At 45.5% G+C, this 18,392-nt stretch overlaps 1 protein-coding gene and 1 long non-coding RNA gene across 7 annotated transcripts; one reads left to right on the plus strand and one right to left on the minus strand.

Moving 5' to 3' along the window:
- Window positions 1–1,862: 1,862 nt before the first annotated feature.
- Window positions 1,863–6,015, plus strand: LOC120663934 (glycosyltransferase BC10-like). Of its 6 annotated transcripts, none has more exons than XR_005670663.1 (4): window positions 1,863–2,925; window positions 3,363–3,507; window positions 4,062–4,533; window positions 5,595–6,015. XR_005670663.1 is itself a non-coding variant. In XM_039942885.1 (4 exons), the coding sequence occupies exons 1-3, from the start codon at window positions 2,457–2,459 to the stop codon at window positions 4,485–4,487; spliced, it is 624 nt and encodes a 207-aa protein (XP_039798819.1). In that variant the 5' UTR covers window positions 1,864–2,456; the 3' UTR covers window positions 4,488–4,533; window positions 5,595–6,015. The 6 variants fall into 6 exon arrangements, 2 of the variants coding, with proteins under 2 accessions (XP_039798819.1, XP_039798818.1); XM_039942885.1 differs by having other exon boundaries at window positions 1,864–2,925; window positions 4,478–4,533; XR_005670665.1 differs by having other exon boundaries at window positions 1,870–2,930.
- On the minus strand, window positions 4,693–5,713 carry LOC120663936. Its single transcript, XR_005670667.1, has 2 exons — window positions 5,576–5,713; window positions 4,693–5,115 (listed from the first exon to the last, which is right to left on the minus strand). It is a non-coding gene; the product is annotated as an uncharacterized LOC120663936 (long non-coding RNA).
- Window positions 6,016–18,392: the final 12,377 nt, after the last annotated feature.

Consider the following 18,392-nt stretch of genomic DNA (forward strand, 5'->3'; position numbering starts at 1 on the left):
CCAATCTTCCCTGGCAATGGAGGAGGTCCTGTTCCATGGAGACACCGCCGGCGCCGCGGCGTGCGGCCACCGTGCTGGTGCCCGCTTGGCGCAGCCCGGTGGGGGCCGCCGGTGCCGGCGCTGCAGCGCCTGAGAGTGCGCCCGTACGCGGACAAGCACCAGGAGGCAACAGCCATGGAGGACATCGCGGCCCATCGTGAAGCTCCTCGTCGCCCCATACCTCAAGGTCGTTGGCTCCTCGCCATGAGTTGGCTCAAGCTCCTCGTCCCCCCATGCCTCGAGGATTCCACGGTGGCCGAATCCGACTCCGATGGCACGGCCTCCGACGCCGACCACACCATCACCTCCCCTGGTCCCGAGCTGGCCCGCCATCGCCGCCGTAGCCCACCCGCGCCACCCAAGAAGCGAGCGCCGCCGCCGCCGCCCGAGTCGTCGGGAGAATCCCGGCCCCTCGTCGACTCCGCCTCCAATCCCTCCCTCCGCTAGGCTCGGCGACTTTTGATGAGGAGGGCGAGGAGCACCGAGCACGCCAAGCTGGAGGCCCCAGCTGAGGTTGCGTCAGCGCAGGCTCCGGTAGAGGCTAGGCGGGAGCAGCAGCAGCCAGCAGGCGTGCAGGCCATGGTGGTCACCGTGGTGCGGGGCGTGGAGGCGAGAGAAGTGGTGGGCATGCAGGCATGCCGCCGCAGGTGCTAGTACACATTTGCAATTACTGATTCGTTCATGTTCTGTCCTACGCCTAAACACCACCAGCTCACTTGCAAGCCACGTATCTTTTTTCTGTTCTTGATTGATTTCTTTCCTAGGCCGTGTTCAGTTCCATTTTTCCAAATTCCAAATTTTTTTTCCGGCACTTGCATGGAGACTTAAATCTAGACGAAATAAAAAACGCATTGCGACTGCTGTCTGTAAATGGCGAGACGAATCTAATGAACCTAATTAGGCTGTAATCAGATGCTAAATTGCTACAGTAATGCTACAGTAAATAACCTCTAATGATGGATTAATTAGGCTTATTAGATTCGTCTCGCGATTTACAGACGAGTACTGTAATTATTTTTGTGATTAGTCTATGTTTAGTACTTCAAATATAGAAAGATGCCTTTTCAAAAAATTTACAGGCTGCAACCAAACACGGCCTTCTGACATTTATTGGTCCATTTGAGCCGGTTGCTTGTATTGCATGAATTTCCCATTTCAAATTGAAATATGTTCATCTTGTAAATCAAAGAACGTTAAGAACTTTTTATTCCATTGAAAACTGTGTGTACCAATTTGAGTTTGATTCTTTGTGTGGATAAAATATGTGCATTCTGGACTCTGTGCAATCTAGTGCATGACTTCGAATTTAAATTTACTGATGAACAAAAATACGTGCAGCTCTAGATTTAACATCTTTGAATTTAAATCTAGTTGATATGATTTCCCCCCTAATGGAAAAAATCATGTGCATGACTTTGAATTCGGTTTTTTCATGCACTAAGTTATGTGCATCTTTACATTTAATATTTCTGATTTTATTCATGCACCAAAATATGTGCACCTTTATATTAATATTTTCTTTTTTTTGTTGTGGAACTATTTGCATCACCTTGCAAATGGAAGTGGAAACTCTATCGGTCTATCCGTGCACAAAAGATGTGTCAGGAAATGTGCATCCAAAATTTTTTGTGTAACTCCAGATGGGTTTAGTTAATCTTGTGAATATGTGCATGTGGCCGAATTATGTGCTTTTGTCCCTCGATGAACTTTTTTAGTTTCATTTGTACAAAAGTATTTGCACCCTCAAACCTACATTTAAATAGTTGCACCTGTTGTAAAAAGATATCTGCACCTTTTTCTCGTATTCTTTTTTTACATTTCTCTACTCCTATTATAATGCAGCAGTAGTTCGTGCGTCGCCCTTCGCCTACGCCCCGTCCCCGTCCCCGTCCCGCTTCCTGCACTCTCGATACAAAAATCAAAACCACCGCCTGCCCTGCGCATCCTCCGCCCGCTCCAGAAACCGCTCGCCTCCCACGCACGCTCCAGAAACCGCTCGTCTCCCGCTCGCCTCCCACGCGCGCTCCACTTCCTCCCCAAGAGCGCCTTCCTCGTCTCCCTCCCCCACGCGCCCACGACGGCCTGAGCTCCCACCGCCGGACCGCCGTGGGACCGGGCCGCATCTGCCGCAGCCGTCGCCTTCCCCCCTCAGGCAGCAGGGCGCCCGCGCGCCCCCCGTGTCGCCACCGCCGCTGGCCCCTCCGGAACGCGCCCCTGTCGGTGTCCCCCTCCGGCCGCAGGGCGCGCAGGCGCCCCCGGACCCGCGCCGATGCCGTCTCCTTCCAGCCGCAGTGCACGCAGGCACCGCCGGACCTCGCCGCCGACGCTGTCTCCCTCCGACTGTGGGACACGCAGCCGCCTCCCGGCCTCGCGGCCCCCGAATCACGCCTCCCGGGCTTCGCGGCCACGGTCGCACCATGGAGGACGACATGAAGGAGGCGAGGCAGTGGCAGCATAGAGCGTTCCAGTGGGGGATGCTCAAGGTGTTCCTGCTGCTCGGCCTGGGGCTGACCGTGGCTGGCATGCTCATGGCGCGGCACGGGCACGCGGCGGCGGTTAAGCTGTTCCGGCCATGGCTTGGAGGCGGAGCCTCCCCTGCTGCCGCTGCCGCCAACACTGTGGCGGCGGAGGGACTGGATCACTCGATGACGGACGAGGACCTGCTCTGGCGTGCGTCGTTCCGCCCGGGGGTGCGGCGGTACCCATTCCGGCGTGTGCCCAAGCTGGCCTTCATGTTCCTCACGCGCGGCCCGCTGCCGCTGGCGCCGCTCTGGGAGCGCTTCTTCCGGGGGAACGAGGGCCGCTACTCCATCTACGTCCACGCGCTGCCGTCCTACCGGACCAACTTCACCTCCGAATCCGTCTTCTATCGACGCCAAATCCCCAGTAAGGTTAGCTAACCTCGCTCAAGATTGATCTGGATGAGTCAACAGCAGAAACAAACCCCGCATCCCATTTTAGTGCCAGTACATTGAGCTTAACCTACACCGTTCAATGAATTCCAAATCAACATTTATTATCCAGTACAGTATTATATTGTCACAGCACCACCAGTGATGTACTGAACTACTACTACTGAATATGCTTTCTTTAACGGTGAGTAATCTTGTTTCTAAAGCATATGTGTCACAGTACTGATGGTACTTCGCTGAATACTGTCCGTGGATCAGGATTATGCAGCTTACTTGAGTGCACATCATTTGATGTTTTCTATACATGTGACAAGAATCAACCTCTTCCGCTATAAAATTGCCGATTCCGCAGGCTGCCTGCATTGCATCTCCGTTGCAAGGGCCTCATAAGTCATAACTTCTCTTCTTTAGGTGCCGGAGCTTGGATCCCTGGCTTGCAGTCCACCTGCCCGCCCCTGCCCCTGCAGCTCGTCATCTTGATCGCGCAGCTCTCATCCACCCAGGCGAAATCAGATCGCCTGGAGCATGACAAGCACCCGCTGGCCTTCCAGAATAGGTTCTAGAGCATGCCCTTCTTGAACTTTGTTTATATGTTCACATCAGACCCATATCAATTGTTGTTGTTTCCTGAATTTAATTATTGTAGAGGCTTAACTCTGATCTTAACACAAGGCGTATAAGAAAGCAAATGGTGTGGAGCTCTAGATATTATAGAATTCGAAGGGAGTGTGTGAAACTGCTTACGATTCCTATGGCCGAAGGGAGCGTGTACAATTTTTTTATATACCTTAACATGATGGCACTGGTCCTTTTGTACTGCTTCTACCATTATCTCTGTGAATCTAAGTTCCCCAAATCAGTGGTCAGCTATGCAATCTTTGCAAACACTCACTTTAGTATACAATAAAAACTGAATTGCCCTTCCTAACATCACTTATCAGTTATCACCCAAAAGTAGGGGTTTAGTGATACAATATGCATGGTTTGAAAATCCCAGGCAAATCCAGATTATGCCTTTTCATTTCTTCTGCTTGAAAAATATTTGGCTTCATCATAGGCTTCTTGCTTGGATTGTTCTTTGTGCCTACAAGGGTTTCCGTTGATATGCAGGTCCCAACAATTTCTATTTTTCAAGTGAGTATAAATGGTTGAATGATTGGGTAACACTCACACGTAAGTACAGTTCCTGTGAACTTTAAGGTGCTCTTTTATAGAAACCTACTCAAGTGGCGAATTATGGTTTTGGAGAGATGTGACAAATATGTTGCATGATTTTTTTTCTTGTTTCATTGAGAGTGTAGATTACTTGATTTTTATGTCGGTGCAGTTTTTTTAGGGAATCACCATTAACACAGGGAGACTATCTTAGAATGTCTACCATGTCATCTAGGTCCATTTTCTTAAGTATGTAATCTGATGCATGACCGGAGGAGGGGGGCGGGGGGACACAGTTCGGTGTGTCTGATGATGGAATAGGAGGCGAAATGGATGTAATTTCAGTTTGCTTCCTGTTATTTGTTTTCCAGGTGTTTCTGAATTGCCCATCTGATTTCTAAACCTTGCCGCTATCCTTCTGTTCAAGGTATCATCCTATTTCCCATTCAAAATAGAAGTTGTTTAACAGTCTATTCGGTGAAATATCAGTGGCATTTGCCATATTAAAGCTGCTTGATTAATTGTCTAATAACCGATCAATCTGTAAATCAGGGCTACAATGCTCCATACTCTGTAAAAAATTCCATTTGAGTTGTCAAACTGCAAACTTTGATCAGAGATAATAACACGTCAATATGATTAGTAACACATTACAACGATGGTTGATGCAGTACAATAAATACACAATAACGGAATGTAAGTATGAGCATAGTGATCTTAGATATTTAGCCTTCACTAACCTAGCAAGCTGCAAAATAGGCTCCCTGAATATGTGGACTTGATCTACTTACTAAATTTTTAGTTTTTATGCGCAGAGTGTTGTCATTCTGAAAATGCTGGTGGCATCTCTCTGATCCTTGCAGGTTTATAGTGCCCCATGTTTGTGCTTGATATAATTTGGATATAATGTCCCATGTTTCTTCTCTTTGGTATTTGATCTTTGCATCGACTTACTCTAGCTCTGAGATTGTCTCCATTTCTGTAGATGGTCATTGCGTTCCTCCAATGCCTGCAAAATTAGGATATCTGATGTAACAAGCATATAAAAATACTTTCTGCAGGATGAAGCTAAAATCACACAAATGGAAAACTACTTCATCTCTGATCATGCTTTAATATTGGTTCCCAAAGTCTTTTTCATGCTTCATATAGTATGCCTCTTCATATTCACCATATGTACTGAAATTTGTAATTGTAAGCATAAGTTATAGAGGAAAGCACCCCAGTAATGAGTATTTAGAGATGGTCTGATCATTTAAAAATGCTTCTCTCCGTATTTTTTTATAAAGTGCCGGCAATAATTTAGACATCCATTTCAAGTTATGAATAATAATTTGAAATTAAACAAACATGCTCAAAATAATTTCAAGTTATTGTATGTGACAATTGCACTGGAATGGTCCAGGGTTATCACACACAAAAATATTTTTAATAAAGCAACTCTACTCCTGTCAACTAATAGTTGTCACCTCCTTATAATATTTACAGGCAGGTTTCGCCGGTGATGATGCATCAAGAGCTGTCTTCCCTTCCCTAGCATTGTGGGAAGACCACGCCATATACTGGTGTCATGGTAGGCATGGGCCAAAAGGATGCTTACGTTGGTGATGAAGCTGAGGCAAACATAGGCATCTTGACACTGAAACGATTGAACATGGCATCATCAAGAATTGGAATGACATGGAGAAAATCTGACGTCACACCTACAGCGAACTCCGTGTTACCTGAAGATCATCCTGTGTGTCGCTGACAGAGGCCCCTCTCAGTCCCAAGGCCAACAGAGAGAAGATGACGCAGATGATATATTTTTCATATAGATCTACCGACAACATTTCTATTGATTTTTTATATTGACACACATCGCTTCTGGAAATCATAAATTAGAATGATAATTAATATTCTGTATCTATATTTTGTACCACTATTTATACCACCGTGGCAACGCACGGGCACTCTACTAGTTTTCTATAATATTTGTGTTTAGAAATTTGTGATTTGCACAATTTTGTGAGTAACCAATTGTTCATAGGCAATATTTTTTATAATTTATGCAGTGGCATGTTGAGTTGGTGATGATGAACAATTTGCCTTAAATCTTGTGATGTAGGAAGATTAGTGCTTCATGCCCACCAGCAAGACTATTGTACATTTCTGGTGAAAAAAATAACTAAGCACAAAAATATATGAATAGTGCGCATGTGTCAGAAAGAAGGCGAAGCGCCCCGACGGAGATCTACTGTTACAGATTCTTTTTCTGGAACACTCCTTCCACGGTCTCCTTGATACATGTGCCGCCAGTGCGCTCTTCATTTTTAAATGGTCCGGCTGTTCAGCACTGTTCCGAAATACATTTCGAATACACAACCCGTACCTGCACCCCACGAATCTTGACGCCATCCTGTCCGTACACATATCCGGCTCCCCGGCGCCGCGCGTCCAAAACTCCACTCTCACATCAGGAGCCGTTCAATTCGTCGAGCGCGTAGGAAGCAGGAGCTGGACAGCTCAGGAGCAGCTAGCTAGCTACGCTTGAGTCCTCATCAATCACATGGGTTCGAGCTCTCAAAGTTGAAAGTTGTCAGGCGGCAGCCAAGTGGAGCTACCGCCCTGATTAATTTGGCCGCCGGCCTGGCTGCTGCCAATCTATACGCGTACAACATTTAGCTAGACACCGAGACGCAGCTGAGTCAGTGTGGAGTTGACGGCCGGGTTACTCATCATTTTAATTATTCCTCATTAGGAGGAGTTGACAACACAATTAGATAGGGACTCGTTCGAGCTCCCAAAGTTAATTGCGATATAAATTACGCAGAGAGTGACAGCAGAGCAGGGGAGGATAAAGAAGAACGAGGGCCGTGGCGATACAATAATCCGCGCCGCACATGCCGCGTACGCGAATCCTGCTGTCTGCATTGACGAGTTGATCATTCGAGTGCCGGCCAAAGGATATGCATATAGTAATGTATTATATCCAACGGATGATCTACAGCAGTTGGGTGTTTCATTTATTTGTATGTCTCCATCAGCAGATGTCTTATTTGCATGGGATGGAATGGAATGGATATTAGGAAACATATATATTTTCCCTTGCAACTGATGATCTACAGCAGTTGGGTGTATCATTTATTTTTAGTCAGACTGAATAACGGAGAGGGGTTGATTAATATTATTTCTTGTTTGTTACCAAGTCTACAGGGGAAGAGTTGTGTTTATATTTTCTATTGATAGGTTTATGAGAATGCACCTTGTTCACTCAAAGGGCAATGCAAAAATACTTTCCTTGCCACTGAGGGCAATCCGAAAATATTTGTGGCGCTGAGAGAAGCCATCAAAATATCTATGGCACGGAGGGAATTTACTCTTATTTCAACCATGGTAAAATTCCACCTGAACGATAGTCTATACCAGCGATAATTAAGAAGGTACAAGCTCTCCTTGACATTGATTGTGACACCAAGATACTACTTCAGTTGTTGCGGTCTTTGCTCAATCAGCCAGCACAATGATGGTATTTAAATTCCTACCAAATCTCTAGTCCTGCCAAACGTAATTGTCCTGTGGTCATCATCATTAGGCTTCAAGGGATGGTGTGTATTTGGATGCCTTTGTAACGAACATGGCACTATTTATGCCATTTCGAGTGATTTTGGTGATCGAATGACAACACAACACTTGGACTAACATGATTGTTAAGATGATCATTCTCAGGCTTTCAGGTTCAAGTGATGACAAAGAGAAAGAGAATATAGGCACAACACTTTTAAGAACCGACGCATGAAGCATCGGTGCATCCGATGGTTGTCGGAAGAACCGACGCCATGGCAGAAGGGAATCAAAGCCAAGTCAGCTTATAGGCACTGGATGAACCGACGGGTCAAAAAGGGGCATCGGTGCATTGGGCGTCCTATGTTCCAGAGACGATGTCAAGAGCCCAGGAGAAGATTCTTCAGCACCGGTTAAACTGGTGAAGCATCGGTACATACCATCGGTGTAATGACTTCAGCTGTCAGGAGAAGATCCTTAAGCACCGGATGAACCGGTGATGCATCGGAACAAAGTATCGGTTCAACCGGTGGTCACCGCGTCAGCTGTCAGAAGTTCAACGGCTACTTCGGGTTATGAGTGACCGGAAGAACCGACGCTACCTCAGCCAGAGGCATCGGTTCATCCGATGATACACAGATTTCTGCTGACCGTTGGAGCAACGGCTACAAGACTTGGTGGCCTATATATACGCCTCACCCCGACCATTTGAAGCTTGCTGGAGTTGCTGAACATCCCACACACACCCAAGAACATCTCCAAGCCATACAAAAACATCAAGATCATATCTTTAGCCCTTAGCACACTTTGAGAGTGTTGTGTAAAGGATAACTCTTAGTGAGTGAGATTGCAAGGCCTTTAGCCTTTGTGCTGTGGTTCTCTAGTGAACCAAACAAGAGCTTAGTGCGCCGGCCTAGTTGGAGCTTTGAAGCTCGCCGGCAACGTCATCGACCATCCGACTTGGTGTGGAGCGGCGACGACATCTTTGTACGGGGGACGTGGAGACCCCCATCCTTTGTGGAGAAGCTCCTTAGTGGAACCCGTGGCCAAGGTGACCGTGATTGTGTTCACGGAAGAGACTTTGTGGCCGAGTAGCAATACTCTTAGTGAGTGCTACAACAACGTGGATGTAGGTGTGTCTTTGTGGCTAACCGAACCACGGGATAAACACCTGCGTCAAGAGTTTGCTATCTCATATCCCGCTCTTTAAGATTCCGCATTACATACTAGTAATTTGTGTGCCTTTACCTTCATAGAATAGTTTCTTGATAGAAAAGGCTATAGGTTGCTAAACTTTTTTGGGATAGGGGTTTTCACACTAGAACAACATAGTTGCACATCTGGATAGCCTGTTTTAGTTTAAGTTTTGTGCAAACTAGTTGGAGTCATAGGTCTAAGTTTTTATTAGTGCCTAATTTACCCCTCCCCCTCTTAGTCTAGAGCACCAGATTCCTTTAAGTCTTCTCTGCTCGGAGGAGAATGGGTGTGGCTTCTTGGTATGTGCAGTGTAGGCATCTCAACTGCAGACCATGCATGTGCCTGCCAATCATATGCGCACAAGATGCTCCCTCGGCAATTTCCCCGCCATCATCCTCTCAACTTAATTTGCGCGCTTTATTTGTAATCAAAATTATAAGGTCTTAATTAATAATTGTAATTTGTACATGGTGTCCATGACAAAAAAAAAGAAACATTATTGGTCTTGAGCTCTAGATGCTGATGTTTCGCAAAACAAGCGTATGGGGAATGTTTTCCTGTTCCTGCGATGCGTGCACAGAAGAGAGCAAGGTAGACACGTTTGGTTGTTGGTTTGTTATATCAAGATGATGATGGTTAGATGCGTCGCATATATATATAGCCAGACACATCTTGTACGAAGTATTCCAGAAATAATGTTTTCTTTTCTGATAGATGTACTAATGTCGACAAACACAAGATAGCATGTCTGAATAAGTGTGCACAAACAATGCACAACATTTTCTTTCGAGAAGGATAAATATGTCTGAAGTCTGAACTGAAATATATGATGCTTTGTTGGCAAAGCTTGCAGTACTGGACAGTTTACTACTATACTCTCAACAGTACTACATGATGTTGTTCTCTCAGGTCAGTCTTCCGACTACACATGACATGAACAGTCACCTCGATTTGACATGAACTTCTGCTAAGAAAATCATGTCATTGGTATCCTAAAGAAGCAGAGATGAACTGTTAATGTTTGCTACGAAGATAGGCACAAGTGGAAGAGGACGGCGATGGCGATTAGCTGCAATCACGGTGCCGGGAACTGAAGGAATGCCTTATTATGAAAATCACCCGGGCCGGGGTACGCGGCGCAGAGTCAACACTGCAACCATGGCCGGCGAAGGGATAACAGCTGCACAAGAAACAGAGAGGTTTCACTTTCACCTTCTAATCTGTCTTCCATTCCATGATTGGAAACAGCAAGCCGTGGAATTATTGGCAGGTACGCGGTTTCCACACATGATTTACGACGACGCCTGATCGGTGCTCGCTGTCGCCGAAGATCACCATGACAGCGATGCTAGCTGGTAGCCTGCATGCTCTGGCTGGTGAAACTTGAAAGGGACATAAATAAGCTATGACTGATTAAAGAACTGATCTTTCAGTTTTAGCCCTTGTTTAGATTTCAAAACGCAAAATACAAATTTTTTATAAATCACTTGCATGATGTACTAAATGTAGTTAAAAAAATAAATCGCATTACACAAATGGACTGTAAATCACGTGACGAATCTAATGAGCCTAAATAGAACGTGATTGGACACTAAATTGCTACATGAATGCTACAGTAAACAAGCTCTAATGATGGATTAATTAGGCTCATTAGATTTGTCTCGTAGTTTACAGACGAGATCTGCAATTAGTTTTGTGATTAGCCTACATTTAATATTTTAAATATTGAAAATTCTCTTTTAAAAATGTAAAAATGTAAAATGTAAAGTGAAGTAAACACACCCTTAGAATCGAGACAGTGACAGAGAACTGTGAGGAGTGACATTGCCGATGCACAAGCAACAACCTTTTCTTCCCGATCTCAAAGGAAAAACGGCTTCTTAAAAAAACGGCATTTTACGATATTGATTGATGGAAGAAGAAGCCCAACTAAATGCAAGCCCAGAAAACTCTGGGCTTGGTGGCTATTTGGCATCTCAATTTTCAGCCCAACCCATTTGACCCAACCCGTGTACTGTGGATTGGGCTACTCTTGGGCTCTGACTGTTCTTCCGTCCTAGTTGGACCATTATGGGCTTCTATGATTATCCTTGATTTTCGTGCGTGCTTGGCTAGTATGGATTGTTGATTTTTTTTAATATTTCTAATAATAAAAAAACGTATTTCTAATGCTGTTTCTTGCATTAAGCCTTAAACAAGTTCAAATAGGTGGACAATAGTTCTGTTTAATTACTGTTTAGATATATTACTGCTCAGTGCATTTTATAAGTCTTGATTCCAAGTAACTTAACTTTGAAATCTTGTCATGCACTCGAAGATTTCAAACATAGTAAGAGTGCTCGTCCTGCGGTCCCGGTGGTAGCAAAATTAGCTAATTACTTCCTCCGTCCACAAAAGAATGCAATTCTTGTTTTTTGAGGAGTCAAATAATTTAAACTTTACCTAAATTTATAGAAAAATGTAATAACATTCATAATACAAAATAAGCACCATTAGATTAGTTATAGATTATATTTTCATAGTAAATTTATTTGAAGATATAAGTGCTAATACTATTCAATATAAATTTGGTCAAATGTGAACTAGTTTGATCGGCACGAATTCCATAATTGTATTTTTTTACGGAGGAAGTATTATATTCTATGGCCGGCCCGTTATTATGCACACTAATTAGGTGTAGTCGATATTACTATGAGCCAGGAGCTAGTGACAGAGGCACAGCTTTAAACTTGGTAGACTAGCAAGCTCCAGTCCAGTCTGACACGTCTAGTACATCCACAACACAGACGCACAACGGCACCACTCTGATCCAGGCGTGCGTGCCTCGATCGTTTTTGTGTTTTACCACACTCGGGCCCACGAACCAGTGGGACCACTGCACGCACCCGGCCACCCTCATTCTCCAGGAGCGCCGGCCGCGACATTGACGCATGCAAGACCTTGCACACTGCGCGCGTGGCATCTGCATCCATCCATGGGCAATGGAGCCTTGCCCCTGGCCCGTGCACGCCGCGCAAGCAAATGCGATGTCGCGCGCATGCATGTCGCCGGCCGCCCCGTACATGTACACATGCTGCCCGCCGACAGCTCCCTGGACGCGTATGTCGCCGTGCATCGCCGCCGGCCAGACTGACCACGCTCTCAGTCTGCCACAGAGCCCACAGCTGATGAGAGGGGTAATTTTGCTACTGGACACTCTATAATATTGATTTTTGCTAATGGACACTACTCAATTTATCTTTGCTCATGGACACTCTTCAAGTATGTATATTTGGTATAAGACACTTCAATCATTATAATAATTATTTTTAAAAGGAAGAAGGGAGGAAAATTTCAAAATGACCATATTACCCCTAACTTCAACCCTAACCAGTTCAGCCCATCCAACCTCCCTATCCCCCCACCCACCTCGGTCCGCCGCCCGCCTCCCACCCCCAGGCAGAGGCCGATGCGCCGCCTCCAATCGTCCACTGGCTGCCCCCCACCCCACCCGTCCGCCGCTTCGTCAGGGGCAGGGGCCGACACGCCGCCTCCACCCGGCCGCCGGCCGCCCCCCGCCACCACCCGTCTGCGCCCAATCTATCTCGCTCGCGCTTGGCGCCCCAATCCCACCCACCTGCTCTCCTCGGCCGGACTCCTCGACCGCATCCGGCCGCCACGCGTGAGCCGAGGCACGCCTGCGCCATGACCGGAGAGGGTGGCCCACCGCGCCAGGCCGGGGCCGGGGGCCTGCCATGCCGCCGTGAGTGGCGTCGCGCGCTGGGCGGGCGACCGCCCAGTTCGGCATGTGGAGGAGGCAGCGCTGCAACGAGCTGCCCTGCGAGGCCCGTCGCCGCAACCTACCGTGCGCGTGGAGGAGGCCGCCGCGCGAGAGCTGCCCTGCGAGGCCCGCCGCTCTGAGGTCTGAGCTGCCCTGCGACGCACGCCGCTGCGAGCTGCTCTGCGTGTAGAGGAGGCCGCCGCCCCGCGCGCTGCCCTGTGCGTGGAGGAGGCGGCGGGCGACCGTCGAGGCTGCACCGAGCGAGGAGGGTGGCCGGCATGTAGATTTGCAGGACTAGCAGCAGCAGGCGGCGGCTGGTGGCAGAGCTATGTGCGGTGGCCGTGTCGGCAGCGAACGCGGCCTTCTGGTGATGCGCGGTGGCGCTGGTGGCGCTCGTGTTGCCGGGCGCGTTGCATGCGAAGGCCGTGCCGCGCGGCGGGAGGTGATGGCGGCGGCGCAGGCGCGCTTGTCGGAGGGGCGGAGCGCGCCGTCCCGGGCGCGGAGGTGGTGCTGAGGAGCGCCGAGTCTTCCCGTCGCTCCATGGCTCGGGCATCCAAGTCGGCGGCGACGGTGCGTCGTCCACATGAGTACTGCCTGACTGGATCGAGAGGGAGGCAAGGCGAGCTCGAGGCCATCGCGGGCGCGGCCAGGGCCCGTGCTGCCTCGGCCAAGCTGGAGGCGGGCAGTCAGACGGCGGCCGCGGTTAGTTTGGCAATTTGGAAGTGCATCGCAGGGCAGCTTGCTGGCGGCAAGGTCATTGCTATTGAGCAGCCCCCTTTGCAGGGGTATTTTGGTCAATTTACTCGTTTTCTCTTTCCTCTAAGTTAGGAAATGATTATTATAATAATTAAAGTGTCTTGTAGCAAATATGCATATTTGAAGAGTGTCCATAAGTAAAGACAAGATTAAGTAGTGTTCACCAGCAAAAGTTAATATTGTAGAGTGTACAGGAGCAAAATTACCCAAGAGAGAGAGCAACGCCAACGCAATAGGCAATACTGAGAGGGTGTTTAGTTGGTGGAAAAGTTTGAGTTCGGGTACTGTAGCACATTTCGTTGTTATTTGATAATTAATGTCTAATCATGGATTAATTAGCATCATTAGATTCATCTCGTAGGAATCAGTTAGACTATCTAATTAGTTATTTCTTTCAACTGTACTTAATGCTCTATTCATATGTCTAAAAATTTAATGTGACGGATACTACGAAAAAAATAGAACTAAACAGCAGCCTGACTGCATCGAACCTGCATTTGGCCGGCCCATTGGACCCTGCTGCTACCGGCTTGGCCGCCGCTGACCCTGTGAGGGGCTGAGGGCAGGGCAGGCATCCGCTGCTGCGGGCACACCGGAGCCGACCAAACTCTGTGGAGCTAGAGCTGCATCAATGGCGACGCCTTGCCGCGCCGACAGAGGTGGCAGGCTTTGGTGGGGCATGGTGCACGCGAGCAGACGAGACGACGCAGCGGCCGCTGCCGGCCGGGCGGGCCGTGGAGAGCGAGGGGGTCGGAATAGGGTACGTGGTTGGTTCCAGTTCCAGGCCCAATCCTCGCCTGCGGCTTTTAATTTCGACCCGCTTCGGCGTGGGAAAGTGTTAATTTCTGCACGCCCTTGACCTAACCTAACCTAAGATTTTTTAATTTTTATATTATTTTTTTTCCGATTTATCAAAAATATATGCCGAAAATTTATTTTTGCAAAAATGTCATCCAGCCGCCAGTTCATCCGGCAGAAGGTAGGTACCACCAGAAAAACCGGCGGCAGGTGCACTGTAGAAAACATACCGCCGGTTCATCCGGCGAAAGGTTACTGTAGTGGCTTACTGCCAAATCAACCGGCGGTACTATAGCAATTCGTTGTAGCACATTTTCAAAAAAATTATAACAAATTCATATGGATTCGGATGGAGATAAAATTTATAAGAAAATTATAGACCTTGACGAGATCTACAGCTTTGTAATTCAAACTTTTTTCATTTTGAATCATTCTGGTGTTTAAATAATCGACACAACATTTAGATCTAAAAAATCAGATCTAAACAAATCGTGCTGCTCATCGGGAGTGCACCGGGAATCAGATCTAAACAACTTTGTAATTACAACAAGTCTAGCGTTGTTTAGATGAAAAATTCCCGGTGCACTCCCGATGAGCAGCACGACTTGTTTAGATCTAAATGTTGTGTCGATTATTTAAACACCAGAATGATTCCAAATGAAAAAAGTTTGAATTACAAAGTTGTAGATCTCGTCGAGGTCTATAATTTTCGTATAAATTTTATCACCATCCGAATCCATATGAATTTGTTATAATTTTTTGAAAATGTGCCACAGTGAATTGCTACAGGATGACATTTTATCACCGTCCGAATCCGGTTGAACTGGCGGCAGGATGACATTTTTTGAAGAAAAAAAATCGGCATATATTTTTGACAAATAGGAAAAAAATAATATAAAAATTAAAAAAATTCCTAACCTAGCCTAACCTGACCTGCCTACTGAAAGTCGAAGGCTCTCCATGGCCCATGGGTCCAAGCTCCTCCCCGGATTGTGCTAGTCTCCCTCTCCGCTGGCCGGGGCCGGGGCCTCCGGCGCAGTGGAGTTAACTAGGTAGGTTGGCGCGCTTTGCGCGCCTGTAGCAAAAGATTTGATGTAAAATAATAATAAAAATATATTATCGTATATTACAGTTAAAGCAATATCGTGCTGATATATTTTGGCAACGTGTTGATGTATTGAATGAAGTGTGATAGGTATAGTTGATAGATTATCATATAATTATATTTTGCGAGTTTATGAAGTGGAATTAAAATCCAATAAGTAGTAGGGGCTAGCACGTGTAGACGTAGTGTATGAAATATGGTTATTGTTTTCATGTAAATAAATAATTAAATATATTTTGTGGGTGGATTCCAATTAAATATTATGTGGGTAACACCTAAATAATAGAGGTAAATGTAGTATATAATTTTTTTTCATAAAAAACTAAACATTTAAACACATGGGGCCACTTTTTATTTTTTTTATTTTAAAATTCGAATTATATTTTTTATTATGAACAGTACCCGGGGGCCCACATGAGTAGTACGTTTTTATTATTTTTTATTAATAACATTTCGTTGTTATTTAATAATTAATATTTATTTATTTTTTAAAAATCTAAAATTAATTTTTTAGAATTAATTTTTAAAAAAATATCGTTCAATATGGACATCTTATTTTGAAGATTTTGTTATAAAAAAGATAATGGTGCAATTTAAATTTAATTTAGATATCCGGTTTAATATCTATAACATTTTTTAGTTATGAATTTGCATGCATATACTCCCTCCGTCTCACAAAGATTGTTTGTTTAGAAAATTTCAGATATACTACTAGTAGTGAAAAATGATCATGTTACCTCTAATTAACTATAGTAGTTGTGATTGAAGACCACACTGTTTATTAGGTTATCTAGATCCTCAATAAATACAAGTGCATTGGAACCAGAAAAGCATCTATGCATTTGATTGGCTCTATGACCTTCTCAGTGCAATTATTTCTTGGTAGTTGATATTACTTTGATTATATGGAATTTACTACAATCTAAACAAACAGTCTTTGTGGGACAAAATTTGAAGGCTAAACGAACAGTTTTTGCGAGATGGATGGAGTAGGTGACATCATCTTTCTTGTCTTTTTCTGCATGCATGCAAACAATCCCAACTATTTAGATGGCACCATAATACTCAAACAATTAAACGGATCGGGCTAACCTTAAAATCAAATGCTTCATGTGTCCAGTGACACGTAATCGCACCCCGCCTCGCTCGAGCCATGCTCCGCGGAAACGTGGATGGTGATCCCATATCCCACGAGCCAGGCCTGGTTCAACCTCGTCGTGCAGGATACCAACCAGGCCCAATGTGAATAAGATCGGATCGGATCTGTACGTCGAATATACTACCGTATCTCAACTTATCTCCAACGAACGAAATCTGCACCATACGCTCAGGCTTCTCATTCGATCACGTCACCGGCAATTCTCATCCATTGGATTTTGATCGAACTGTCCACAACTAATGTAGTTGAGCTGGCGTTTCTCTAGATACTTCGTCATGTGCTCGTCCTCGGCGTCTTCCGTCGTTCCGTGAGAGCTGGACTGGACTCGCCGCCGCCGCCTTGACCATAGTTGCATCCCCTCGCCTCCCGCGGCTGTCGAGGCGCAAGAGGGAGCTCTACCCGATCCACTTCAACCACAACCAGCACCATCGAGCTTCCCACATTGTCTCCCCCTCCTTGCTCTCAACTGCCAGCAACTTCGACTTCTCCGGCGAGTGTCGTCGTGGCGACACCGCTTTCACCAAGCTGGCTAACCCTCCTCCGCACCCGTCTTCCATCCCTCCAGCAGTCACTGATCAAAGTTGTTGTGCCTTCATCCTCAAAGGTCGTCAGCCTCTTCCGCGATTGCTGTTTGCTGTCCACACCCCACACATGGCTTGCAAGCTGCGGCGTCTACGCCGGCACTGTGCAAGATCCCGCGACAAAGAAGGAAAGTGGCAGCAATGTTGTGCGGCTCCCCATAAAGACGTAGGGCCATAGGGGGCGTCGACACACACTATGCACAATAACTGCTTGAGGAAATGCATCCAAGATACGTGCTCATTAAGTAGCTTGTTTTCAGGAGTTTGAGCCGAGTAGAACTTGCAAAGCTCATTTAGCTTGAAATATGGAAAATTGACTCTGATTCAAGGGAGCATGATGCAAGTTTCCTCACAATATTGAGATTTACTCATTTCTTCATGAAATTACAGATATAATTTTCGTTGTCCTAATGCTTCAGTGCATAGTTTCTCCAAATATGGTTGTTTGCAAGCCCACCTGGTGTGAAATTTTTTTTGAATATACAATGCCATTGATTATTGCTATAAGAGTAAGATTCATTTTTTTTATCTGCTAAATCATCAACAAGTTACAGAAATCAATGGGATCAGATATGGCCTGATTGCAACATCCAAGACATTCCTAGGTACTCTCTCCGTCCCAGAATATAAGTATTTGTTGACTTTTGCTGATCACATTTGACCATTCGTCTTATTTAAAAAATTTATAAAAATGTAAAAACAATTATGATATACTTAAAATATATACGATGATAAAACATGTCATAACAAAATAAATAATATTTTCACAAATTTTTTGAATAAGACGAACGGTCAAACATGAATCGCGGAAATCGATAAATGCTTATATTTTGGGACGGAGGGATTATGTTCTTATGTTCGTACTTCAGTTACCAACTGCGCTCCTTACTTTTTGGTATGAATTCTTATAAACATCATAGCTGCCAGTTTTGCCTTGCTCCCTAGCATGGGTAGCTACTGACAATGTGAATTTGATTTAATATGTACACATTCAGTGAAAGCTGATTGGGGCATCATAACGTTTTACTCCAGTTGATTCTAGGCAGTACTAATATCCTACTATTCCTGTAGGAAATCTCCCAGCTATAGCAATCAACTAAGAAACGAAGGTCTTGCTTATTACTTCCTACTAAACACCTGATTTCCAAATGTAACATTGTGAATCCAAGTATCAGACCACTTGTTACAATGTAGAATTATTAGGATTCTTATCAAGAGATTACCAAATCGATTAGCGCACTGCTTTCTTAGGATTTGACTAGCACATGTTGAGTATTTACAAGCTGCCAAATATTGCCAAACCCATCAAGGTCAAGCTTCAGTTCTTGCCTCCTCGTTGGTAGTATTGGTCTTGTTCTCATATGGCATTTCCAAAGTTGAAATTGAG

This window comes from Panicum virgatum, chromosome 3N (assembly GCF_016808335.1).
Source record: "Panicum virgatum strain AP13 chromosome 3N, P.virgatum_v5, whole genome shotgun sequence".
NCBI classification, from domain to species: domain Eukaryota; kingdom Viridiplantae; phylum Streptophyta; class Magnoliopsida; order Poales; family Poaceae; genus Panicum; species Panicum virgatum.